The 20,875-nt window shown below is 40.2% G+C and overlaps 1 protein-coding gene across 2 annotated transcripts in view; it reads left to right on the top strand.

The window, feature by feature from the left end:
• The first annotated feature begins 2,884 nt into the window (after window positions 1-2,884).
• dapk1 (death-associated protein kinase 1) overlaps window positions 2,885-20,875 on the top strand; it is a 79,676-nt gene continuing 61,685 nt past the window's right edge. Inside the window, exons 1-2 of one of the 2 annotated variants that reach the window (XM_080038397.1) lie at window positions 2,885-2,991; window positions 3,718-3,934. In XM_080038397.1, coding sequence (XP_079894523.1) covers window positions 3,840-3,934 — 95 coding nt within the window. In that variant the 5' untranslated portion in view covers window positions 2,885-2,991; window positions 3,718-3,839. Of the gene's footprint in view, window positions 2,992-3,513; window positions 3,570-3,717; window positions 3,935-20,875 lie in introns of those variants that run through there. The other variant, XM_080038398.1, reaches the window with a different exon arrangement.

The following is a 20,875-nucleotide window of genomic DNA, read 5'->3' as shown; positions in this document are numbered from 1 at the left end:
TACAAAAATTCTGACCGATATTACTCCAAGCAGCATTTTTAAACCAATGTAAAGGTCCAGTAACATATTTCTATTTCAATACTGCTTTCAAAGTATGGCATATTTGTCTCTTCCACACTTTTTTGTTTTTAACACAAAAGCGCAATTTTGCCGACTTATGCTACAGATGCTTTTTTAAGTAATCTTTGCCTAATTAAACTATTAAATCAGGCACAACAATGTGACTGCTGTCAGATAAATGCTGTTTCATACTTGTGCAGCGCGTCACCAGCAGATGGTGTAGTAACTTTTTTACAGGTCAACAGGGGAATATCCCTCCGTCCCTAACAACACAACACAAGCCTGATGTTTCCATATATTGTGTAATCCTTAAGGAATCCCATTGTGCTTGAATACAACAGCTATGGATACTTATTGTTGCTAAAACTGCACATATCCGTTTTATCATTTGCGTGCACAAGTGGTAAAAGTATATGTGCAGTATATGTGTAATAAAATATGATTTATGAGCCATTATCGTGCTGGTCATGCTAAGAGTGGGACAGAGAGGGTTTTTATGATATAATGGATGGAACTGAGTGTCGTATATCACTACAAAGCTCTTATATGCCCCATGTGAGAGCCAAAGGGAGCACATTAACAAGATTAAAATGAATGGTTTGTCATGTTGCTGTTGTCAGACCAAACTGCACATTATTAGACAGGGATAAAAACATTCGAACTCTCCCAGAGTGGTGCAATAAGGCAATTTGAGTTGATTTGAGTCCAAATTAAATAAAAAAAGATAAGACATGTTACAAATGAATTGCTCAGAACATAAATTGTAGTTGTAAGAATTGCTTAATTGGATAGTATCATCTCCATAAAATTTTATTTAATAAGTTTGAATATGATTGTGCTAATAATGAAGCTAATATTGATCTATTCAATAGTCCCTCCCTTACTCTTACTCTACTACATTTCAGAGGGAAATATTACAAATGTACTTACTTCTTATGTTACAGATTTAGATTTTGCACACATGAGTTGATAAAATATGATACAGTTTTAGGATTATTCACTATCCAACAGTATGTTTTATAACATAGTTTTTCAAATGACACATGAATGCATCAGCAATGACATATTCCATTTAGGGCTTACTTCATGAACTATTTTAACATTACTGTATTGCAGCTTTTACTTGAATCTCTGAATCCTTCCTCCACCTCTGGTCGACATCTTGAAGTTTTGAGAACTTGTGATGTAGCATTTCTCGCACACTTTTTGACATTGTACACACTGAAAGGATCTCAAATATAATTGGCAGATCACCCACAGATTAAAATAACAACTATATCTGCAGCTGTGGACTCTAGCAGGGATCTAATGTCCTTACAGTGAATCAGATGTGATGGTAACAGCGTTTTACACTTCACCTTGACTGAGCATGTACAATACCAATCAGCGTGATAATGAGCCGCGGAGAGTGAAAGGTCAACGGGGGGCCTCCTGGCCTTCATTGGACATGCAATGCAGACCTGTGTCTTCTCCCAATGCATGCTGGGAAAGGCCCCAGCCCCCCCACCCACTCCCACCCCCGCAGCACTGAAGGGGGTAAACGGTTTAGAAAAATGGCCCGATAGATAAATGGATGGATGGTTTTGTCAGTGAATTAGTTATCCTCACTCTATGAGATCATTGGGGACGACAATGTTTTGTTAAGGAACAATAAAGTCAGGGCAACATAATGTACTTCATACTTCATTACATAACTACATTGCCAGGTGACTAACACTGCCCTTGGGTTCATATAAAATGTTAGAAATCAATTATTTATATTTCAATTATTATTATTTTATAGGTCTACATCGTAATATTTTATTTCAGATGAAAACCAATAAGGTAGATAGATAGATAGATAGATAGATAGATAGATAGATAGATAGATAGATAGATAGATAGATAGATAGATAGATAGATAGATAGATAGATAGATAGATAGATAGATAGATAGATAGATAGATAGATAGATAGATAGATAGATAGATAGATAGATAGATAGATAGATAGATAGATAGACTATATAAATATACACTTACTTCTCTTTTCGATAGAATTAGGCGACGGCAACATGGCAACATAATGCACTCTGCAGGCCTACATTGCCAGGTGTATAGGATTGGACTTCATATAAAATGTTATAAATCAATAATTGCTTTTGAATGATTAATGTCTTCTAGAGTAGCCTATTTCAATTCAAGAAATGGGCATGGATGTGGCTGTTCCTTATGGATATGATTTTTACCATCAAAATAAAATAAATAACTAATTTACAACTAACATTTTCATGACATACAAAGTCTACTACGCAAAGTTCATGTTCTTAAAAGTGAAAGCTTTGCTGCCCTCGTGCGAGTCAAGCAGCTCCTCCAACTAACACACACACACACACACACACACACACACACACACACACACACACACACACACACACACACACACACACACACACACACACACACACACACACACACACACACACACAACACACACACACTGGTGCTGCATTTACGGCACGTAGAAAAATGGTCATTACATTCACTTTGTTGAAAGAGAATAAAAAACACACACAAACTAACCATAGATGTAGACATATAACATGATATTACATTGCTTCTCCTTTGAGTTATATGCGTAATCGTTTGATGTTACTGTTAGTGTTTAATATAGGCTACGTTACGGCAAAAACAAGAACCGCCCAACGCCTTAACTCGTGTTGCTCCAGCGTGCGTCTCCAAAACATTCCCACAGACATTGAACGCAGCGCCAGAGCCAGACTGCCTTTTACATTGTTAACGTTGATTTCTCCCGTTTCACGCAGCCAGCGGCAGCAGCATTTTGTCTTCGGTACGTAAGCCCAAAAAGAAACCGGGGTTCAGAGGCTCCCACTAAAAAAAACGCATGAATTTTCGGGTACGTTTGGCAGCGGGGATACCCACCGGGAAAACCGTAAGAAAAAAGCCTTTACTTCACAGTTTATACACACAATTCTGTCTTATGTTGTCGGGTCAAGAGAAGCGCTCGCGACTATTTCACACACTGCAGAGGAATACTACACGCGCGAGACGTGTATCTTTTACATTGAAGGGGAAGAGCTGAACAGTTTTTGCTAATAAGTGTAGCCTAAAATGTGTTTGAGATTGAGACTTGGAGGAGAGGGAGTTAAAACTGGGCGAAACACCTGTCCGGGTCTTTTAGGGTCATTATTCTCAAAGAGGACGGTGCTACTCAGCAGTCATTTTTCTGGCTGGACTATAAAAGAAGAAGGAGGTGGTGGCTATAGCGTGTTTCCCATGGCTACACCAAGCTTTCATGAGGGGAGGGGAGGTTATTTTGCATTCCTAACCAGCCGGGTGGTGACACACACACACACACACACACACACACACACACACTGACATAGTTATATTAGGCTACTATTGTGTTTTTATAGCCTAGCAATAATTCCAAATAACAGAGATAGCGTAGTGTGTTCGGACTGGGAGGAAAGATCACTCTCTCCAGGAGTCGTGACGTCGCCCTGTAAGGTGCAGGGTCATTATTGCTTAGGCAGTTTGGTTTCCTTTTGTTGACTGAACGCCCATTTCTTGCTGTTAACCCCCCCAAAAACTGCCATAATAGTCGAAGATCTAATTGATTTTTCCCCCTTTCCCTATCCTCTCTCGCTCTTGGCAGCTCTAACATGAGGAGGATCGTGTGGCTGCCTGTGTGTAACCCAGCCCAGACCGGTGGCCGCTGCTGGTAGGGGATGGTGCCGCTGTGAAGAGCCCGGTGCGCCCGTTTACCGAGAAGAGGACATGCCCATGGTCGGGAGGAAGTGCGTGGACAACATGAGCCTTTTCAACCAGGAAAATGTTGAGGAATTTTACGAAATTGGAGACGAGCTGGGGAGGTGAGTTATCCTATCCCTTGGCTTTCCCTATTGCTTATGTGTTTAAACTTCCCCCTTTTTCATGTGGAAGGAGGGTTGGAATTCACCTTCATTTTCATCTGTAAATTTGGATGCAGATAACCCAACATGTAATCAGTCACTGTGCGTAGGCTATCGTTTTTATGTTTAGTTTTGCATACACTTGCTCATGCATTTTATCATCTGGAACTATTTATCATATTTCTTGTTTGTAACGCTTTATATGAAGTAATTTTCTGTTGTTTTATAGGCTATGGATGTTGGATTGTTTTATGTATTTTCGCTTATGTTGTTGTGGCATTTATATGTGAATTTGGGCTATAATATATTTTGATACATAGATTTAGACCCTTTCATCAAAAATCTGCTATATTTCCATCTACAGCTCCGCATACACTAAAGCCAGTGTCACTCAAGCAAGCAAGCAAGCATGCGCTCATATACTATGCCTGGCTGGGAGTATAGTCCCCACCACATCCCCCCACTTTGACTGTGTCAGTGAGATAGCTCTGATTAATGCAGTCCATGATGCATGGTTGTCAGTGATGAAGAGGTTAGCGTATGTTACGAGCTGCCTTCGTCCTGGAGATTTATTGCAGGGTGGAGGCTGACAGCTTCATTGTCCATCTTTAAAGGGTGAGGGGGTGGGTGGGGAGGGGATATATATCGTGACACAGCCTGCTGGTATACATTTCATCCAGACTGCGTTTGGTCAAAGGTGAACAACGGGGGCTAAAGAGGTTAACATGTAGATGGAATAATTTGACAAGACAGGTGTTTTGGCTCCTAGGTTGTTGTTGGTTTTTTTGTGTGTAGAGATGTGCTGAAATGGAAGAGCAGGAGGGTCACAATAAGGATGAGGAGTGAGTGATATACCATTACATTTGCTGTGCTGACCTGTGAGATATGAAACCACGAAGAGACAGCAGAACTTCACCGCTGAATAGAGACTCATAAATCCACCTTTTTTCAGTTCCGATCCGATTCCGATACCCTGATTTGGATATCTGCCAATACTGATTCTAATTTGCGCTCTTTCCTTGAACAGTATTATAGTTGTTGTTGCTGTTGTTGGTGTCATGTGTTGGTATCATGTGTTTGGTCACATGAGGTTGTATCAGAACAAAAACAGCATCATTGATCCAAGATAGTGTGGAGTGAAGAGACCTGGTTTAACCTATTGAACATTGATCTGTAAGTGTGTCGGTGAAGTCTGAAGTCCGGTGAGGGAATTATGGCCACATCGGCACCAGATACCAATATTGGATTGGATCGGTCCCATCCCTACTGCTGCATAAATCAAAAACTAACATAATAGAAAAGGTACTACAGGAAGTAGGTCTGTTGATTGAAACGTTGCCTTATTACCAACACATTATTATCAACGAGAAACTAGACAGTATGTTTTTTTTCTATATTTTTACTTTCTCCGACTCACCTGTCATCCACTCAGATTTGCAAAGATCTTTTTGAACATCATAGAAAAGGTAGAAATAAATACAAACCTAAGGTGCTTTTATCCCCACAGTGGATCGCACACGTCTTTCTCATATGACTATCAGGAAACATGGAAATGGATCCCTGTAAAATTCTGCCTATCAAAGTGACACATGTACTACCTGTTGGTAATAATCAACCAATTGTCTTGTGCTCTCTGGGGCCTGTCTGGGCAACACTGCTTCTCCTTCCAGCGCTGTGGGGGAGAGCTGAGGTTGCCGTGGCTGCTTCACTATGCTTCTTTGGTAATGGGAGACGATTGGGGAGCTTTGTGTGAAGGGATTGAATGTCTGGCTGGAGGTAAAGAGACGGCTATGTGTGAGTGAGTGTGAGTGATAGTCTCATTTGGTCCTCACCCCGCGGATCTGTTTTTTTTAAACATTAGGTGTGATGAAATTTTGAAATTGAGCTTTTCTTGTAAAAAAAATATCTCAGTTCTGTAGTAAATGGTTCCATTATTTGAGTGTTAACAACCAACCATAGGTGTGTTTTGAAGCCTGACGATATGATGATATCTACTCGCATACTTAAACGTCTAATCTGTCATGTGGGAGACATGTTTTGCATTTGCTAAAAAGTTCATCCACCTTATCTGCAACTAGAACCAGACACTGTGACTCATGCGAGAACCACTCATTGCAGACACATCTCTTCGTATGTGTTGTAATAAACTGTACGAGTGATTTTAAGTAAACATTAAAATGTTGCTATACTTAGAATATTTCTCTGAGACTGGCTACAGTGTTTGTTATTTTGTAAACATGTAACTTCATGTCTAACCGTGCCTTCTTTACATTTCACACAGTACGTCTATGCTCGAGTAACACCAAGTTGATGGATGAGTTCAGATTGTTATTTTTATGAATACCACTAAAAACTGGGTGAGTCTCCCAATTGGTTGGCTAGATTATAGTGGCATGACCTGCACTGTAAATCCTTATAAATACAGAGAGGCCTCTTTGATCTGATCTGGTTCCTGTTAGAATTGGAATGGGTCCCATTTGGTTTCTGCAAAATGGGAAATCATCCAAGCAGGGACTTTATCTTTACACTGACAGTAACACTGCTTGTGTTGGTAGTGTATGTTTATGCATAGTGGAACCAAAGGCCGGTGAAGTCAGGCATCTAACCTTCATGATTAGTGTCTGGCCACAGTGAGCATGCAGGCGGGATAATGAGGAGGGGAGTGTGGAAGGAGCAATGCACCTGCACAAGTCAGTAAATAGATCCAGAGGCTTATTTTCGGGGGATGTGTGTGTATATATCTCCCTTAGTTATGTGAGCTTGTTATGCATCGCTTCCTGCAGTTGGGTCTGAGTTTGATGAAAGCCTACTACGATCACCTCTTCAACACGGTCTTGGTACGCTTGTTTGGTCTGCTTTTGGTGCACACCCAAGTATGACTGCTGCAGCAAAGGTGGAAACCAACCAGAGTTTGTTGCAATCGAACCAAACAAGGCAGTTGTGAAAGTTCCCTAATAGCCTTATGACCTGGACCAGTGTAAAATAAATGGTAATTTCAAAAAATTGTCGAAACTTCCGTTTAGCTGTTGAGCCTCCAGGTGAGGCATAGAGTAGTTAAATGCAGTCTCCATGTAGCACTTACGTGTGGCACCTTGTAGTTTAGTTTATTTGAAGCTATAGTACTTAGGTGATTTCTGTTGCTCTGAGTTTGTACCTTCATTGTTGAATGCACTTAATGGAAGTCACTTTGGATAAAAGCCTTGGCTAAATAAAATGTAATGTAATGGAACTGTGCCAGCTGTCAAATTCTTCCTGTTGAACTGTGTCCAAAACATGGGCCAGGTACGCTCTTACTATTCTGGCTGTGTTTTTAAAAGTGCTCCTAATAGGGATTGCCACTTCAAACTGGTCTTCTGCAAAAGCCCTTTTTCTATAATTAGTCATGCACTGGCCACATCTGTGTTCAGTAGATCTCCGTAATTGCCACACAGATTGCCAGAAAATTTCCCTCTGCATACCCAGCCATCACCAGGGAATACATGGAGTCATTACAGCTATACTACAGGCATCTCAAAGGATCTCAGTTTTTTGATAGCTCCTCAAAATGATGTTTAAGGTAATGGAGAAGCATCGTTGAAGTGTGTAAGGGTTTGGTAGTGTGCTGTGTGGCTGTCATACTGCAGGGTTAATAACACTTGATCAGGGTGTAGGGTCTCTTTAGCCTGCAGTGGAGGAATACTGGCAACACTGAAGGGCGTGTGTGTTTCTTCAAGCAGGTTCCTAAAGATATTATATGCTCTGTAATCCAATTGTCAATAGGTTTTAGAATATGTTAGAGCTGCGATGCATTAATCAGTGACTTGGGAAAGACAAACGCAAACAACATATTGTTCCAGCTTCTCCAATGTCCATTTACTTTTTTCCGTATCATTGGCTTTTAGTTGGTCGGACCAAAATAACACATTTGAAGATAGGATCCTTGAGAATACAATATTTTTTACATTTCATTCATAGAATTCTTTACTGAGAAAATCCTCAGGAAAATAAGCATCAGTAGCATCCCTTATGTATTTTTCTATATAACCCATGGTATGCCAAAACACATATGCAGTGTGTCTCTCAAAATGATCTTGCCATGCGTGCTTTTACGACATGTTTCAAACCATAATTCAACGGGAAAAACTCTTAACTGAAACCCAATCTAATTAAATTCTAATGTGGCCAAGCAGTCTCAGGTGACTTTCTCCTGTTGTTTGGAGATGGGGATGGGGGGGCGGGGGGGAAATCTGGGACACTGCAGACAGACATTTCAATCCATCTTCCATGGCTGCCAACAGAAGAGAAACCCCCATCACGTCAGCGCTAGACCATATCTGATCTTACATACGAAGGCCAGTATCAGTCTAGAATATCAGCAAACCCTTTATATTGCTCTGGCTGCCGCACGCAATCATTTTAAGATGACCTCAGCTGTGTTCTTCTTCTTGAGTTAAATAGAGCAGCATCCAAGTCTGCATGCATTTCTTCTTCAGTTTCGTTTGTTTGGAGGCCCACGCTGACTCAGCTATGTTTCTGGCTGACTTGAAGAGAAAAAAGATGAACTCAGTCATTAGCCGAGTGTCGAAGGCATGTTGTGTTTGCCTTTCATCTGGTCCACAGGGCAGTTCTACACTTTGCATAATTTTGCAGTGCGCTGCCTCTATCATTAGTCTGCGTTAATGTGACCGCTGTGTGGCTCTCTACCAATTGGCTTTCTCAGTGTGTGTGTGTGTCTGGTTGCCCTTCATAGAGGAGGAGGGGTCGTGTATTTCAGAAACGGTTTTGCAATTCAAATTAATCTAAAAGGCAATACACTGGGACTTGCATTTGGGCTATTCCTCAGCAAAAATCGGCCCAAAGACACATTTCTATGAATACGAAAATGGGTTTATACATGCAAGACATATGCATTGGCTCCTGTATTAAATGTGGACATGATTAAGGATTTATTTTTTCCTCAAGAAAGTGCAATTTTTTTAAGCATAAATAAAAAATAAATCAACTGAATATTCACTACAGAAACTGTGACATGCTTTTTTTTTTCAAACACACCAGCAGTGACCAATGCCAAATTGCCAATGCATATTCTCCATGCAGACAGTGCCCCAGCTACTGACCTAGATTCCCCCCCCCCCCCCCACCCCACCCTGTCCCTGGGTTGTATTATTGGATGGCTAGGGCAGTCTGGGTAGCAGGACTGTCGCTGATGAGGCCTGCCACTCATCCACCCAGCCTACCCCCCCCCCCCTCCACCGCCCTTACCCCAGAGAGAAGCTGCAATGTCGCAGAATTGCAGTGTTGCCTGTTTTTTGAGATTTGCGTCCAAAGATTTGTCATTTGTTCAAGAGTTATTTTATCATTTATTAACACAATCTTATTGATGTTTTCAACCCTTTTGATTGGAGGCAGTTTTATAATGATACACAAAGGAAATGCAGAGTTGTGACTAAATGATGTCATAGTAGTTCCTATTGTGACTTCCTGTTGAATCAAGTGTTGTTGTAATCCGTAACAATTGTCACTTTTTTATAAACTGATGCATGTTTAACTAGGAGCTACTTAAAATGGATGCAACACAATAACGATATACCCTTTATATCAGCAGTCAGTATAGGTGACTATAGCTTTAGATTGTTGCTGTTGGTGTTGACGTGACTGGAGTCCTAGACAGTTGTGTGACAGAAATGTGTGTTTCTTTGGTTGCCACCTTCCCTGCTGAATGTATTTACATATAAGTAATTTAGCTGACACACTTATCTACAACACTGAGCACAGAGTAAGCTTCAGTGTGCTTCTAGCAGCAGTAGTAGAGAGAGTATTCAGTTGTCAGAAAGGCATGTTGACATTCCTGTGACTTGCATATCCCCATAGAAGAGAGAAGTGCTGGAAAATAGGGGGGGGGAATTGCTAAGAACAGTATATATAGAAAAAAAAAATTGTTTTATTTGAAAATAGGTGGAGAAGTAGATAGACATGGTGAAGTGTACTGGCGGACAGTATTCCAGCAGGGTTCAGATTTGATGTTAGATATTCCTCCTTTTCTCTCTCTCTCTCTCTCTCTCTCTCTCTCTCTCTCTCTCTCTCTCTCTCTCTCTCTCTCTCTCTCTCTCTCTCTCTCTCTCTCTCTCTCTCTCTCTCTCTCTCTCTCTCTCTCTCTCTCTCTCTCTCTCTCTCTCTGTGTCTACTGTATGTCTCAAAGGCCGGTCTGTCCATCTTTTCACCCGGATGACTTAAGCCTTGTGATCGTTCCAGTCAGACTCTGTAAATTGCGGTCAGCTTACGAGTCAAATTGAAATCCGACTCATTTGGAATGTCCTCGCGCAGCGTAATGAGTTATTTTCAATTAATCTCTGCAGTCAATGGAGGATAATTGGATCCCTGCCAACTGTGTTAGCGGGTGAATGGCGGGGGTGCCATGTCCTGTGTGCGTGTGTGTGTGTGTGTGTATTTGGGGGGTAAGATGGCTAGCTACAACCCTTTTGTGGTCAATTAAGAGAGATCTGCGGGCAGTGGAGCGTGGACACTGAGGGGCTATTATCATCAGGGAAAAGACAACTTTCCTCTTTTCTGTCCTTTTATCCTCTCTGTGTTACTTTTGCACTGCTGCTCATACTAACGTCACAAGACAGGCCCCCCATCACACACACACACACACACACACACACACACACACACACACACACACACATACATTAGTGACCTGTACCTACTGTACGATTACACTGAGCCATGTAGTCCGCAGTAGGTAACAGACCATAAAAGTTGAACTTGGAAAATATTGATGAGAAAAAAAATATTATAATTAATTATAATATTATAAAAAATAATATAATTTATTTGCAGTTTGAATGCGGTGGTGTAACATTTCCATATTACATTCAAAAGACATTTGTTAGTAACAGTCCTTTCTATGTGTTGTTTTGTTGAATATCTATTCACTTGTCACACATGCTCGTCCTCTAAAGATGAATGCCTTTGGTTGGGAGAATTGCGGCACTTGATGTCAGAATACATTTCCTTGCAAACTTGAAGCAGTTCCGGTGATGCAGCCCTATAAAACCGTGTTTTATCACTCTAAGTTACAAATGAACTTAAAACAGAAACAGCATGTACTGTATTTAGCTGTGTATAGTGATTATTGGTAGCTCATTTTATCAATCTGAAAAAAATCCTCTACAACCTTTAAGGTTAGTTCTCTGTTACTAGAAGCAGCGACGCCTCGTTTGTGTTAAATAGACTTAAACCGTTCTGGGTAGTCAGCACGAGCAATGAGCGTAGTGGAGCAGACAAAGAGTGTGTGTCATCAGAAGATCAATACTGAATCAATTATCATGGCACACCTTGTATGGTGGTGAGTGGATGCAGGTTGTCAAGAAATCAAGACATGTGCAGCTTGCATAGTAAAAGCTGAACATATTATATATAGCTATTTTTATTATTGTTCACAACGGGGAAGTGAGGCCGACACATATTTCACACATTTTGAAACGCATTGATTTTGTTGATTTGATGCACATTTTCAAAAAATGTGTCATGGTCTTAACACTTAAAATAAAGCCGTATATATTGCAGTTACTCTATCTGATGTTTTGGCGCGTGGGCTTATTGGCATCCGAGGATAATCTGAAGCACTATGAGAGCTAAACATTATCAGCCCCCAGGGGGATTAGAATCATTGTTGGAAAAAAAATACTGTGGAGGCTTTAAGTATTGCTATTGTAAGCGTCGATATATTAACTAAAGCCCCAGTCTGGCTCAAGCTTGTCTGGAGACTTGCTGTCTGGTTGGGAAACTTTTCTGTTGGTAACTGAAATTATATGGCTGCTGCTTCTCATAACAGGAGCCACACTTGGCCCTTCAGAGCTTAAAGCTGGGGTGGAGGATTTGGGGAGAAGATGGCAGTTGGGATAGAGATTTGAATCCAAATACCTCAACCGCTCCACTTGTTCTCTTTGGTCCCTCCCTGACACGCTCTACACCAACAAAGTCGTGCCAAAGTGAATGGACAGTCCCAACAGCCAATAAGAACAGAGAATCGGAGCCTCGCTCTCATTGGTCAAAGTGTCAGCTCATGTTAACTTTGACCAATCGGAAATCATATACCGCAGCTTGAAATGTATGAAAAAAAAAAATATATCGTAGGGCAAAATCCTGAGTTTGTCATTTTGTGCTTATTATTTAAGGATTTTGTCGGGCGTGAGCATCAAGTTTTGAACCCCGCCTCGGAAAAATCCAAATTAATATGGGACTGAATTACAATTTGAACTGCTGAGGTGTTTCTCTGAGAGCCTTGTTGCTCATGTAGGTTTTAAACTTAGTGTGTGGGGTTCCCTGTTGTTTCACACAGGATTTCAGTTTTTGTTCCAAGTATTTATCACCAATATGCAATGTTTGCGGCTGCATCACCGACTTAATGGTCAAACAGGGCTTTAATTAGCCGATAGTTTCTGTCTGAATTTTGATAAAACGCTATCAGAGCCTAAGTCAACAGAAGTACGTGGTACACTCAGCCAACTCAACCAACACTGTTACTTACCTGAGTGTTCTTATCTACACAATATTATAAGATGCAAATTCTATTATCAAGGGTATTTCCTATCCCTGTCATTGGTATTGTTTATTTCTCCCAGCACTACCTTTATAGTAGCCTTTGCTTAAAGCCATGTCTTTAAATAAGGGGTGGAAAGGGGAAAGCCCACAGGAACCAAAGTGTTAAAGCCCCAAACATTGTTCACACACAAGTACACAAACGACAATGTGTGGCCAAGCAAGCTCCAACACGCTCACTCTGTAAACAAACTCAGTGAGCACCTGTGGAAGGGACAGTTCTCCCAGGGGATGACATATTAATCACAGCATTTCCATGGCAACAGTAGGTATGTTTTTCCATTGTACTGCTGTCTGAATTAAAAGATTAAAATGTACTGAAAATATGCTGATACATACAGACATTGTTTTGTAAAATTGGTCAGCCATGGTTGTTTTTAGAGAAGGAGTCATCTTTTTTGTTTAATTCTATAAGAGAACTGAACAGCAACAGTCAGTCAGATATCTTGTATTTCTTGTCTCTGATTGTACCTTTTTTGTGTCATCTGAATTTGTCCAAGGATTGTGTGGGGGGGAGGGGGGCAGGGGGGGAGTTGTTAATGTTCTTATGTTTAAAAAAAGAAAAATGTCAAATGAAAATCGTTTATGGAAAATGAAAAAATATGTTTCTTGTGTCAGTCTTACAGAGCTCAAAGCATCTGCGTCGCCGTTGCCGTACTTTTGTGAAGCATGTTGTTGGCCTAAAGCTATGGTAGTTGACCTGGGACTAATTGTTTGAACAAGTGCACCTGAGTGACTGTTGAGAGAGTTTTATGTCTCACACTCTTTATAGACTCATCAGGCAGTTGGTTTCAGCAGCGCCTCCTTAACGTGAACAACATTGAGTTATATCATGGTTTCCCTCTGAAATCTTCATACTCTAGTCGTCTGAGAAGTATTTTATCTTGGAGATCATCCTTTCGATCCCTCTGTAATATGTTTCTGTTTGGAGATAATCAAAAGAAAGGGCAAAGGATTTAATAACATTGATCAGTTTTAATTAATGTCAACGAGGTCAAACTCGCGTCATTACCACAAAGCATGGAGTGCATTCATCATTAAATATTTGAATGTCATCATCTGACTCCTGCCCATATTCTTAATTTAGAACATTGTCTCATTATAATAACCAGAGGGTTACATTAGGACATGACGATGGCGTCTTTGTAAAAACCTACAAAACCAGTCCGTGCACCTGTTGACTTTCCCTGAGTCAAGACAGAGTTAACCACCTTGAAACCTGCTGAATGTCAGTTTCACCGGACGTATAGGGGCCCCGCTTTAACGAGTGGGCACAAAATAAAACAAGGGGACGATGGATGGACCAGCTGTAGCAGACACACACACACACATACACACACACACACCTCCTCGGTTGTCTGAACAACGGTCAATTTGTATGCACAGCATGATATCAACTTGGTTTCTGTATTTCTCTCTGTCTGTTAAATTCATTTTGTTAAGTAAACTGAGCACATTAGTATCTACAGAGAGGAACACAAAGCCTTTTCCCCTGCACTAATGGGCTATATGAGAAAAACATGACAACATTTCAAACCTGAATTTGAATCATGTTTTTGTTTGGGTAAGTAGTGTACTAATCATCCAATATCCAAGCTGTGTATTTAATAGCATCGGCTGAATAGGTTCTAATCAAGATATTGGAACTGAGGTTGGGTACATCTTCATTAAATGTTGTGGAACTGACTCAAATGTGTCCACTATCCAAAGTTTTAACACATATTTAGTCCAATTAAAATACAATCTTGTTAAGATGTTTTTTCTATATATTTCAAGATTTGTATCCACACTCGCAGCAATGCATGTCAATTGGTTGAACATGTTGTTCAGGACTGAACATTCTCGTTTCAAATTGATTTGACATGAAGTTTGATGTGTGATGGTTCCACATAAGTCTTTCTGACTCTACCATCAGGCCGCTGCTATAAAGTCATTGTGGCCAAGAAAAACATATAAAACATCCTTCATCCATAAACATCTTAAATAAAAGGTAATGATCAACACATCCACATAAACACTACGCCACTTTGCACACAGTATTATATTGTCATTTTTATCCTGTCTTAAATTATTTTATTACTTAGTTTGTTCTGTTTTAAGGAACACATGTTTCATGTTTATTGTCTGAGTTTGTTTTGCACTGTATGTTGTATTTTGAGCCACGTCTAATACGATTTTATGTCATGGCAGACATTAAAGTTTTCTTAAAGCTGCGAGGCTCCGATTATCTGTTCTCATTGGCTGTTGGGACTGTCCATTCACTTTGGCACGACTTTGTTGGTGTAGAACGTGTCAGGGAGGGACCATAGGGGAGGGACCAAAGAGAACAAGTGGAGCGGTTGAGGTGTTTGGATTCGAATCTCTATCCCAACTGCCATTTTCTCCCCAAATCATATACCCCAGCTTTAATCTGATTCTAATCTCCAAAATGCCAAACATTGTGAACATGCTAAAAAGTTGAATGTAAGCATTGTCATTGTGAGTTTTGTTAGCATTTATCTCAAAGCACTGCTATGCCTAATTTGCAGTCTCACAACGCCTTTTATTTAGACAGAGTTTCCTATGTTAAGACAAAATGTAACACTTAAGACGTTTGGTTGCTTCTTGTAAAACAAAGGCATTTTGGGGTTTCAAAAAATTGGTGGAATTGGTGGAAGAACCTAGGTATCATATGAGCACTAGTTTGGTAACTTGTCAAACAGTAGCGGCTACCCAGGACAACATTAGAATACAATTGACCCGGACACTGACTGGTCAGTGTTGTCCCAATATGAGAGAAGATGACAACATGATTTTTACTCCTTGGCTTCAATGTCATCAGTGTGTGAAATCTGCAGTGATGTGTTCCTCATTCTGTCTGAAAGGATTTATATGAATCCTACAGGAGAATTAATACGGACTTCAATAGAGATTTAATGTTCGCAGCAGCTTTTTTAGCCAACGAAGGATATGGATTAGAGATAGTAATTGGTCAATTTAAATTTATGAATTGTTTTAATGGTCAAATTTTCAGCATATTTGCATAAATGATTAATCAGACTATTTAACTAGTGTTAGAATCGGACTGGAAGATAATTAAGAGCTTCACAGTTCACTTCACATTCCACAACGTTTTTTATCAGGCATTCCTAATCATCCCAATTAATTTATTCTCTAGGAGCATTGTATGATGAGGTGGCACAGTTATGACCATTGTCCATTACATTTGTCCATATCAGTCTTTTTAAAAACTAGCTCAGAGATAATTAGATGGTGAATGAAAAATCATATGATAATCTTCACATCCACATAGTCTGAGGAATGCATTTTTTTTAATGTAAGGATGTCTGCTAAATTAAATAATTCTGTTCAATAACTAATAGACGGGGATATTTTTTGGGTGCCATGGTAGCTGTAGATCATAACAGCTGTGAAGATGGTTAGACAAACCTTTCACCTCTCTTTAACTTTAAGCACAATGTATCCATTGTTAACGCTGCTTTAAAAAAAAACCCTGGAGCTGGGGGAGGTGAGTGACATTCCTCTGACATTTTCAATGGCTTTTCACTGTGGCTACTAGACAAGGGCAAACACTGCCTACCGCTCATTTAGCCTTCTACCGTGATCTGTCTGTCAGTCTGTCAGTAAGGTCCCTTATAGTTCTTGAAGCTGTGACTGCGTCTCCGCCCTCCTCAGTTCATATTTAGCTGTTGGACTGTAAAGCAGCACTAAAGAGTCTAGACACCTGTAGAGAGGGTGCCAGGCAGTCAAGACCTCCTACATGTCTGATTTATAATTCTAATCAGTGACTCAGCCAATTAACCAGAGCTACAGATAATATCTTTAAAAATGGCTTTTTTCCCCCTTGAACATCACTCAAAAATCAAGACATTCAATTTATCAATTAAAAAGATTAAAATCAAAAAAGACATATTCACATTAGATAGGCCAAAAGCTACAATTTATTAGCAATTGTTCATGAAAAAAAAGTATAGCAGAGATAACATTTTATTTCTAACCCTGCTATGTAATTTTTGAAGAAGTGGCTTGCCATATGATATGATTGGTTTGATAATCTGTTTGTGCATTGTTTGCATCTTCCCTATCAACACTTCTCATTTTTATTACTGTAGAAATATGTGGTTGTTAAAGAGGAACTGAGGCTCAAAGATAGTTTGCAATGTCATCTAGCAACTAGCTGTGTCCATGGCCAATGTTTTGTTATTATTAAATAACTTTCAACAATGACATTTTTATTTTATTTTGATGTAAGGTTCGGTATTTCTTTCCGTTACAACAGACTTTGAAGATTTTGACTGTTATAATTTGTTGAAGTGCTGGTAATAATTCAGATTCATCCCAAAGCATTTAAATGCCATAAAGAAAAGTGATATATTATTTTTAATGAATGACTAGGGGTTAGAAAACTCGAACAGGACATCCTCACAAAATCCACACACACACACACACACACACACACACACACACACACACACACACACACACACACACACACACACACACACACACACACACACACACACACACACACACACACACACACACACACACACACACACACACACACACACACACACACACTGTTTACAGCCAGCCACCCTGGATTATCTACCAGCACGCTCTTCTCCCTTCCTTCCTCCAAGCAGCTCTGGTTCCTCTGCCTCAGTGTCTGAATCCTGTTGCTGTGGTAACCCTTCCGCTGTACACAATAGCATGATGGTGGTGGCGGCGGCGGCGGTTGTTGCATAATGTTGTTCTGCCGGAGCGGTTTGTGGCCCACACTACAGCTGAGTGGGCAGGGAGCACTCCTCACCGCCCTCCCACACTGCGCTCCATCGCTAATGAAAAGCTTTGGCCTCACCAGGGAGACTTCACACTGAATCATATCAGACAGTAAAGAGCCCTACAGCCTGTGGATGCTGCCCTGCTGCAAAGGAAACATGCTTTTGACTTATCTGTATCTGTCATTGGTGGAAGTGCACAGGACAGGACTGGCATGTTAGTGCCTTAGCTGGCTAAAGATTCCTTCTATTGGCTTTATAAGAATATGTAAAATTACACTAGAAGTCATCTTTGCATTTGCAGCTTTTTTTGACAAAGAAAATCCTCACAATTAAGAAGTTATAACTAATTAATATTTCTTTCTCTTTTTTTTTTATTTCTGTTCTGGTTTTTATCTGCTCTGTCATTTACACTTAGCATTTTCTTTAGCACAGAATCACTCAATAAGGACGTGAAAAAATGTAGACGAAATGCTCCGAGCTGTATCATCTCCAGTTCTGGACTAACATACTGTTTGCGGTGAATTCGGTCACTGGCAACGGATGGTGCTCACACAGAGCGCCCTGGGACTTTATTCATCCCCCATGAGCTAAACAAGATTTAATTAACTAGAGAAGCTCGACTGGAATTGCACTGACCAAGTGTCTCACACCAACATGGAATTAAAAAACTTGAATCTTGAAATTGTTAGTTTCTTTCTTTTCATTTCTAGATTGGTGGTTGAAAAATAGGCATAACCTCTCATGTGTTTTGTAAAATTGTAGCTGCTTTGGAATTTGAATAAAAAACAAGAAGGGACCAGATATCAAAGTTAAAAACCTTTTGCGATGAATTTTAGTGGAAGTTAGTAAGACCATCAGGGAATAACTGGTAACAATTTTATTTCTGATTTACTGCTATTTTCTGCTCTCTCACTCCTTTTCCTCGCCTAAGTGCCAGGGCAATTTGGCAGCGATGCGGCAAAGACGAGTTCTATCACCATGAAATATTAATCTCTGATTTACAAAGCCAAATGCACTACTGCACAGCCCAGCCAAGGTTTCATGCTGTTGTTTTTTCCTTCTTGGATTGTCTTCCAGAACTATTAGCGGTCCTGTTTTAACCTCAAGATCATCAACAAATCGATTGGAAAAACCTGGCAGCTGCTGTGTTTTCCATTCAAAGAGTTTGTGTGTGTGCGTCTTCTAGAAGTATTGAAACTTAGTGAGTCAAGGTCAATACCTTGATATACAGTCTATGTACCTGCAAAGTGAAAAGACAACAAACTAATGGACTTTCTGGCATCAGTGTCTTAAGTGCTATATTGAGGGGGAGTACAGAAATACATTTAAGTTGAATTTTGTTACTTAAAAATAAAAAAAAATGTATATACTTTTCGAGACCAGGATTTTAGTTCAAGTTGTAGTATACAGTATATTTAGTATTCATACTTTTCATTCAAATTTGTGTGCTCACACTTCATTTCATCACAGCCTTAACAATTGTATGTCCTTATGAAAATGTTCTTTTCCAGTAAGCAGAAGTGAGGCCACTTATTTTCTTTGGAACACACGTATTGATTTGCTGACACACACTGGCTGTTGTTGAAGTGCTGTGTGAGTGGGCAGTGGGCACATTTCGAGCACTCGAGCCTGAAAAAAGTTTAATAAACGCAGTGCAGGCAGTTGAAAGAGAGGTTACGTATAGTGCTGTCCTTGCTCTCTATCTCCCAGTTCATTCCACTTAAACTTACATTTGGGAGTAATGTTATGATAAAACTACGATTTTGACCATTGCAGAATGTTGTAATCGTTACGATCAAATGTATAATGTATATTATGGACACTTATTCATGGTTATACCGTGCTTATTGAGTCAGTTTTTTTTAAAGATATTTTTGGGTATTTTTATGCTTTATTGATAGTGCAGAGAGACAGAGGTGAAATGGGGCAGAGAGGGGAGTGACATGCAGAGAACGACCGCGGGTGGGAATCGAACCCGGGTCTGCTGCTGGGCCCGGCCCGGGGAGGGGGGGGGGGGTGCCCTACCAACTGAGCTTAGGGGCGCCCCGCTTATTGAGTCAGTTTGAGAGTTATGAAAAGCCTGGCACACTTGACCTCTCCCTACAAGGCCAACATAGTGATGGCTGATGACATCAGCCTATCAACATGCTGCATAGAAGCTGCTTTGTCACAACGCAAGACTCACATGCCAGATCACATGCCTTTTATCAGACGGCGGCATTATCCAACCTGAAACCTAGATTTGTATTTAGCGGCATCCAATTCTTCTCAGAACACCGCCGTCTGCAGAAAGTATGTCAAACCGTAGAGCAGATGTAACGGGCAGATGTGAGGCAGCAGTGTTAGATTAGGTATTTTCTGAGATTATGATCATAGGGATAACCACGTTTGGATGCAAAAAAAAATACGCATTGATAGGTCAAGACAATGGGAAAAAATGCTAATACTTTCATTTAGATTTTGTCAATATTCTGTAATTGTATTTTATTTCAATTGATTGTAGAGTTTTTTGAGAAACCTATCAAACATACACATGATGCAGTGTTTGAAGGGCTTTACAAGCTTAAATTTTTGTGTGTGTGTGTGATGTGCGATGTGTGTGCATACGCGTCTTTGTGGAGCTCTGTTGGCCTGCCTGCTATTGTGCTTAACACTTTTCATCTTTTCAGCACCCTCTCCTATTTCACCGTAGTAGTGCACAGGGCCAATCAATAGCTGTAGCACACACACACACACACACAGACACACACACACAGACACACACACACAGACACACACAGACACATACACACACACACACACACACACACACACACACACACACACGCTGTAGCTCTCAGCGTAGTGGAGGGGAGATGATTCACATAATAGTAGACTGCTCCCTACTCATCGCCGTAGCACAAGGACGGTGTTTAGTATTGTTGGATGAATCAAATATGAGGACCATTAAAAAGGCTTTTACATTTTGGACGTGTATTGTGATATTTTGTTTGCTTTCGTGTCCATATTTTTCGGCAAAGTCAGACGAATGAATCTTCTCGATCAGAAACAGACAAATGACATTTTATGATTCAATGAACTCTTATTATCTATCATGTTTTAAGCCTCTGCCTGTATGTGTTCACACCATGTAGGTTTTGTTTCTGGAAATGAGATGATTTAGGATTGACTGTCAGCAGTTCATTACAATACATTGTTGTTGTACTTTATGTATTTCTTAAAAGAGTCAATGAGTCGGCTCTAATCAGTGAAATGACAGCTGCGTGGTGTTGTAGTTGCTAGCAGGGTTTCTCAAATTGGTTTGAATTAAAAATCAATTCAAGTATTCACTGGTGTGATGTTTCTGGTTTGGTAGGCGGCTCCTATAACCGTAGAGGAGAGCTACTTAAAGCTCAGAAGAAGATGCTGCAAGGAAAACGATGTGGTCTGAACCATTCTTTTCAGAAATGGTGGCACGGAGAATCTGATGTAAATGGGTCTTTTTATTTGATCTGTTTACATTGTGAGGGATCTTTTTTTGGGATGTGTGGGA

The sequence above is a fragment of the Ammodytes marinus genome, assembly GCF_949987685.1.
Source record: "Ammodytes marinus genome assembly, chromosome: 2".
Taxonomy (NCBI): Eukaryota; Metazoa; Chordata; class Actinopteri; order Uranoscopiformes; family Ammodytidae; genus Ammodytes; species Ammodytes marinus.
This window is presented reverse-complemented; position numbering and strand designations above follow the sequence as displayed.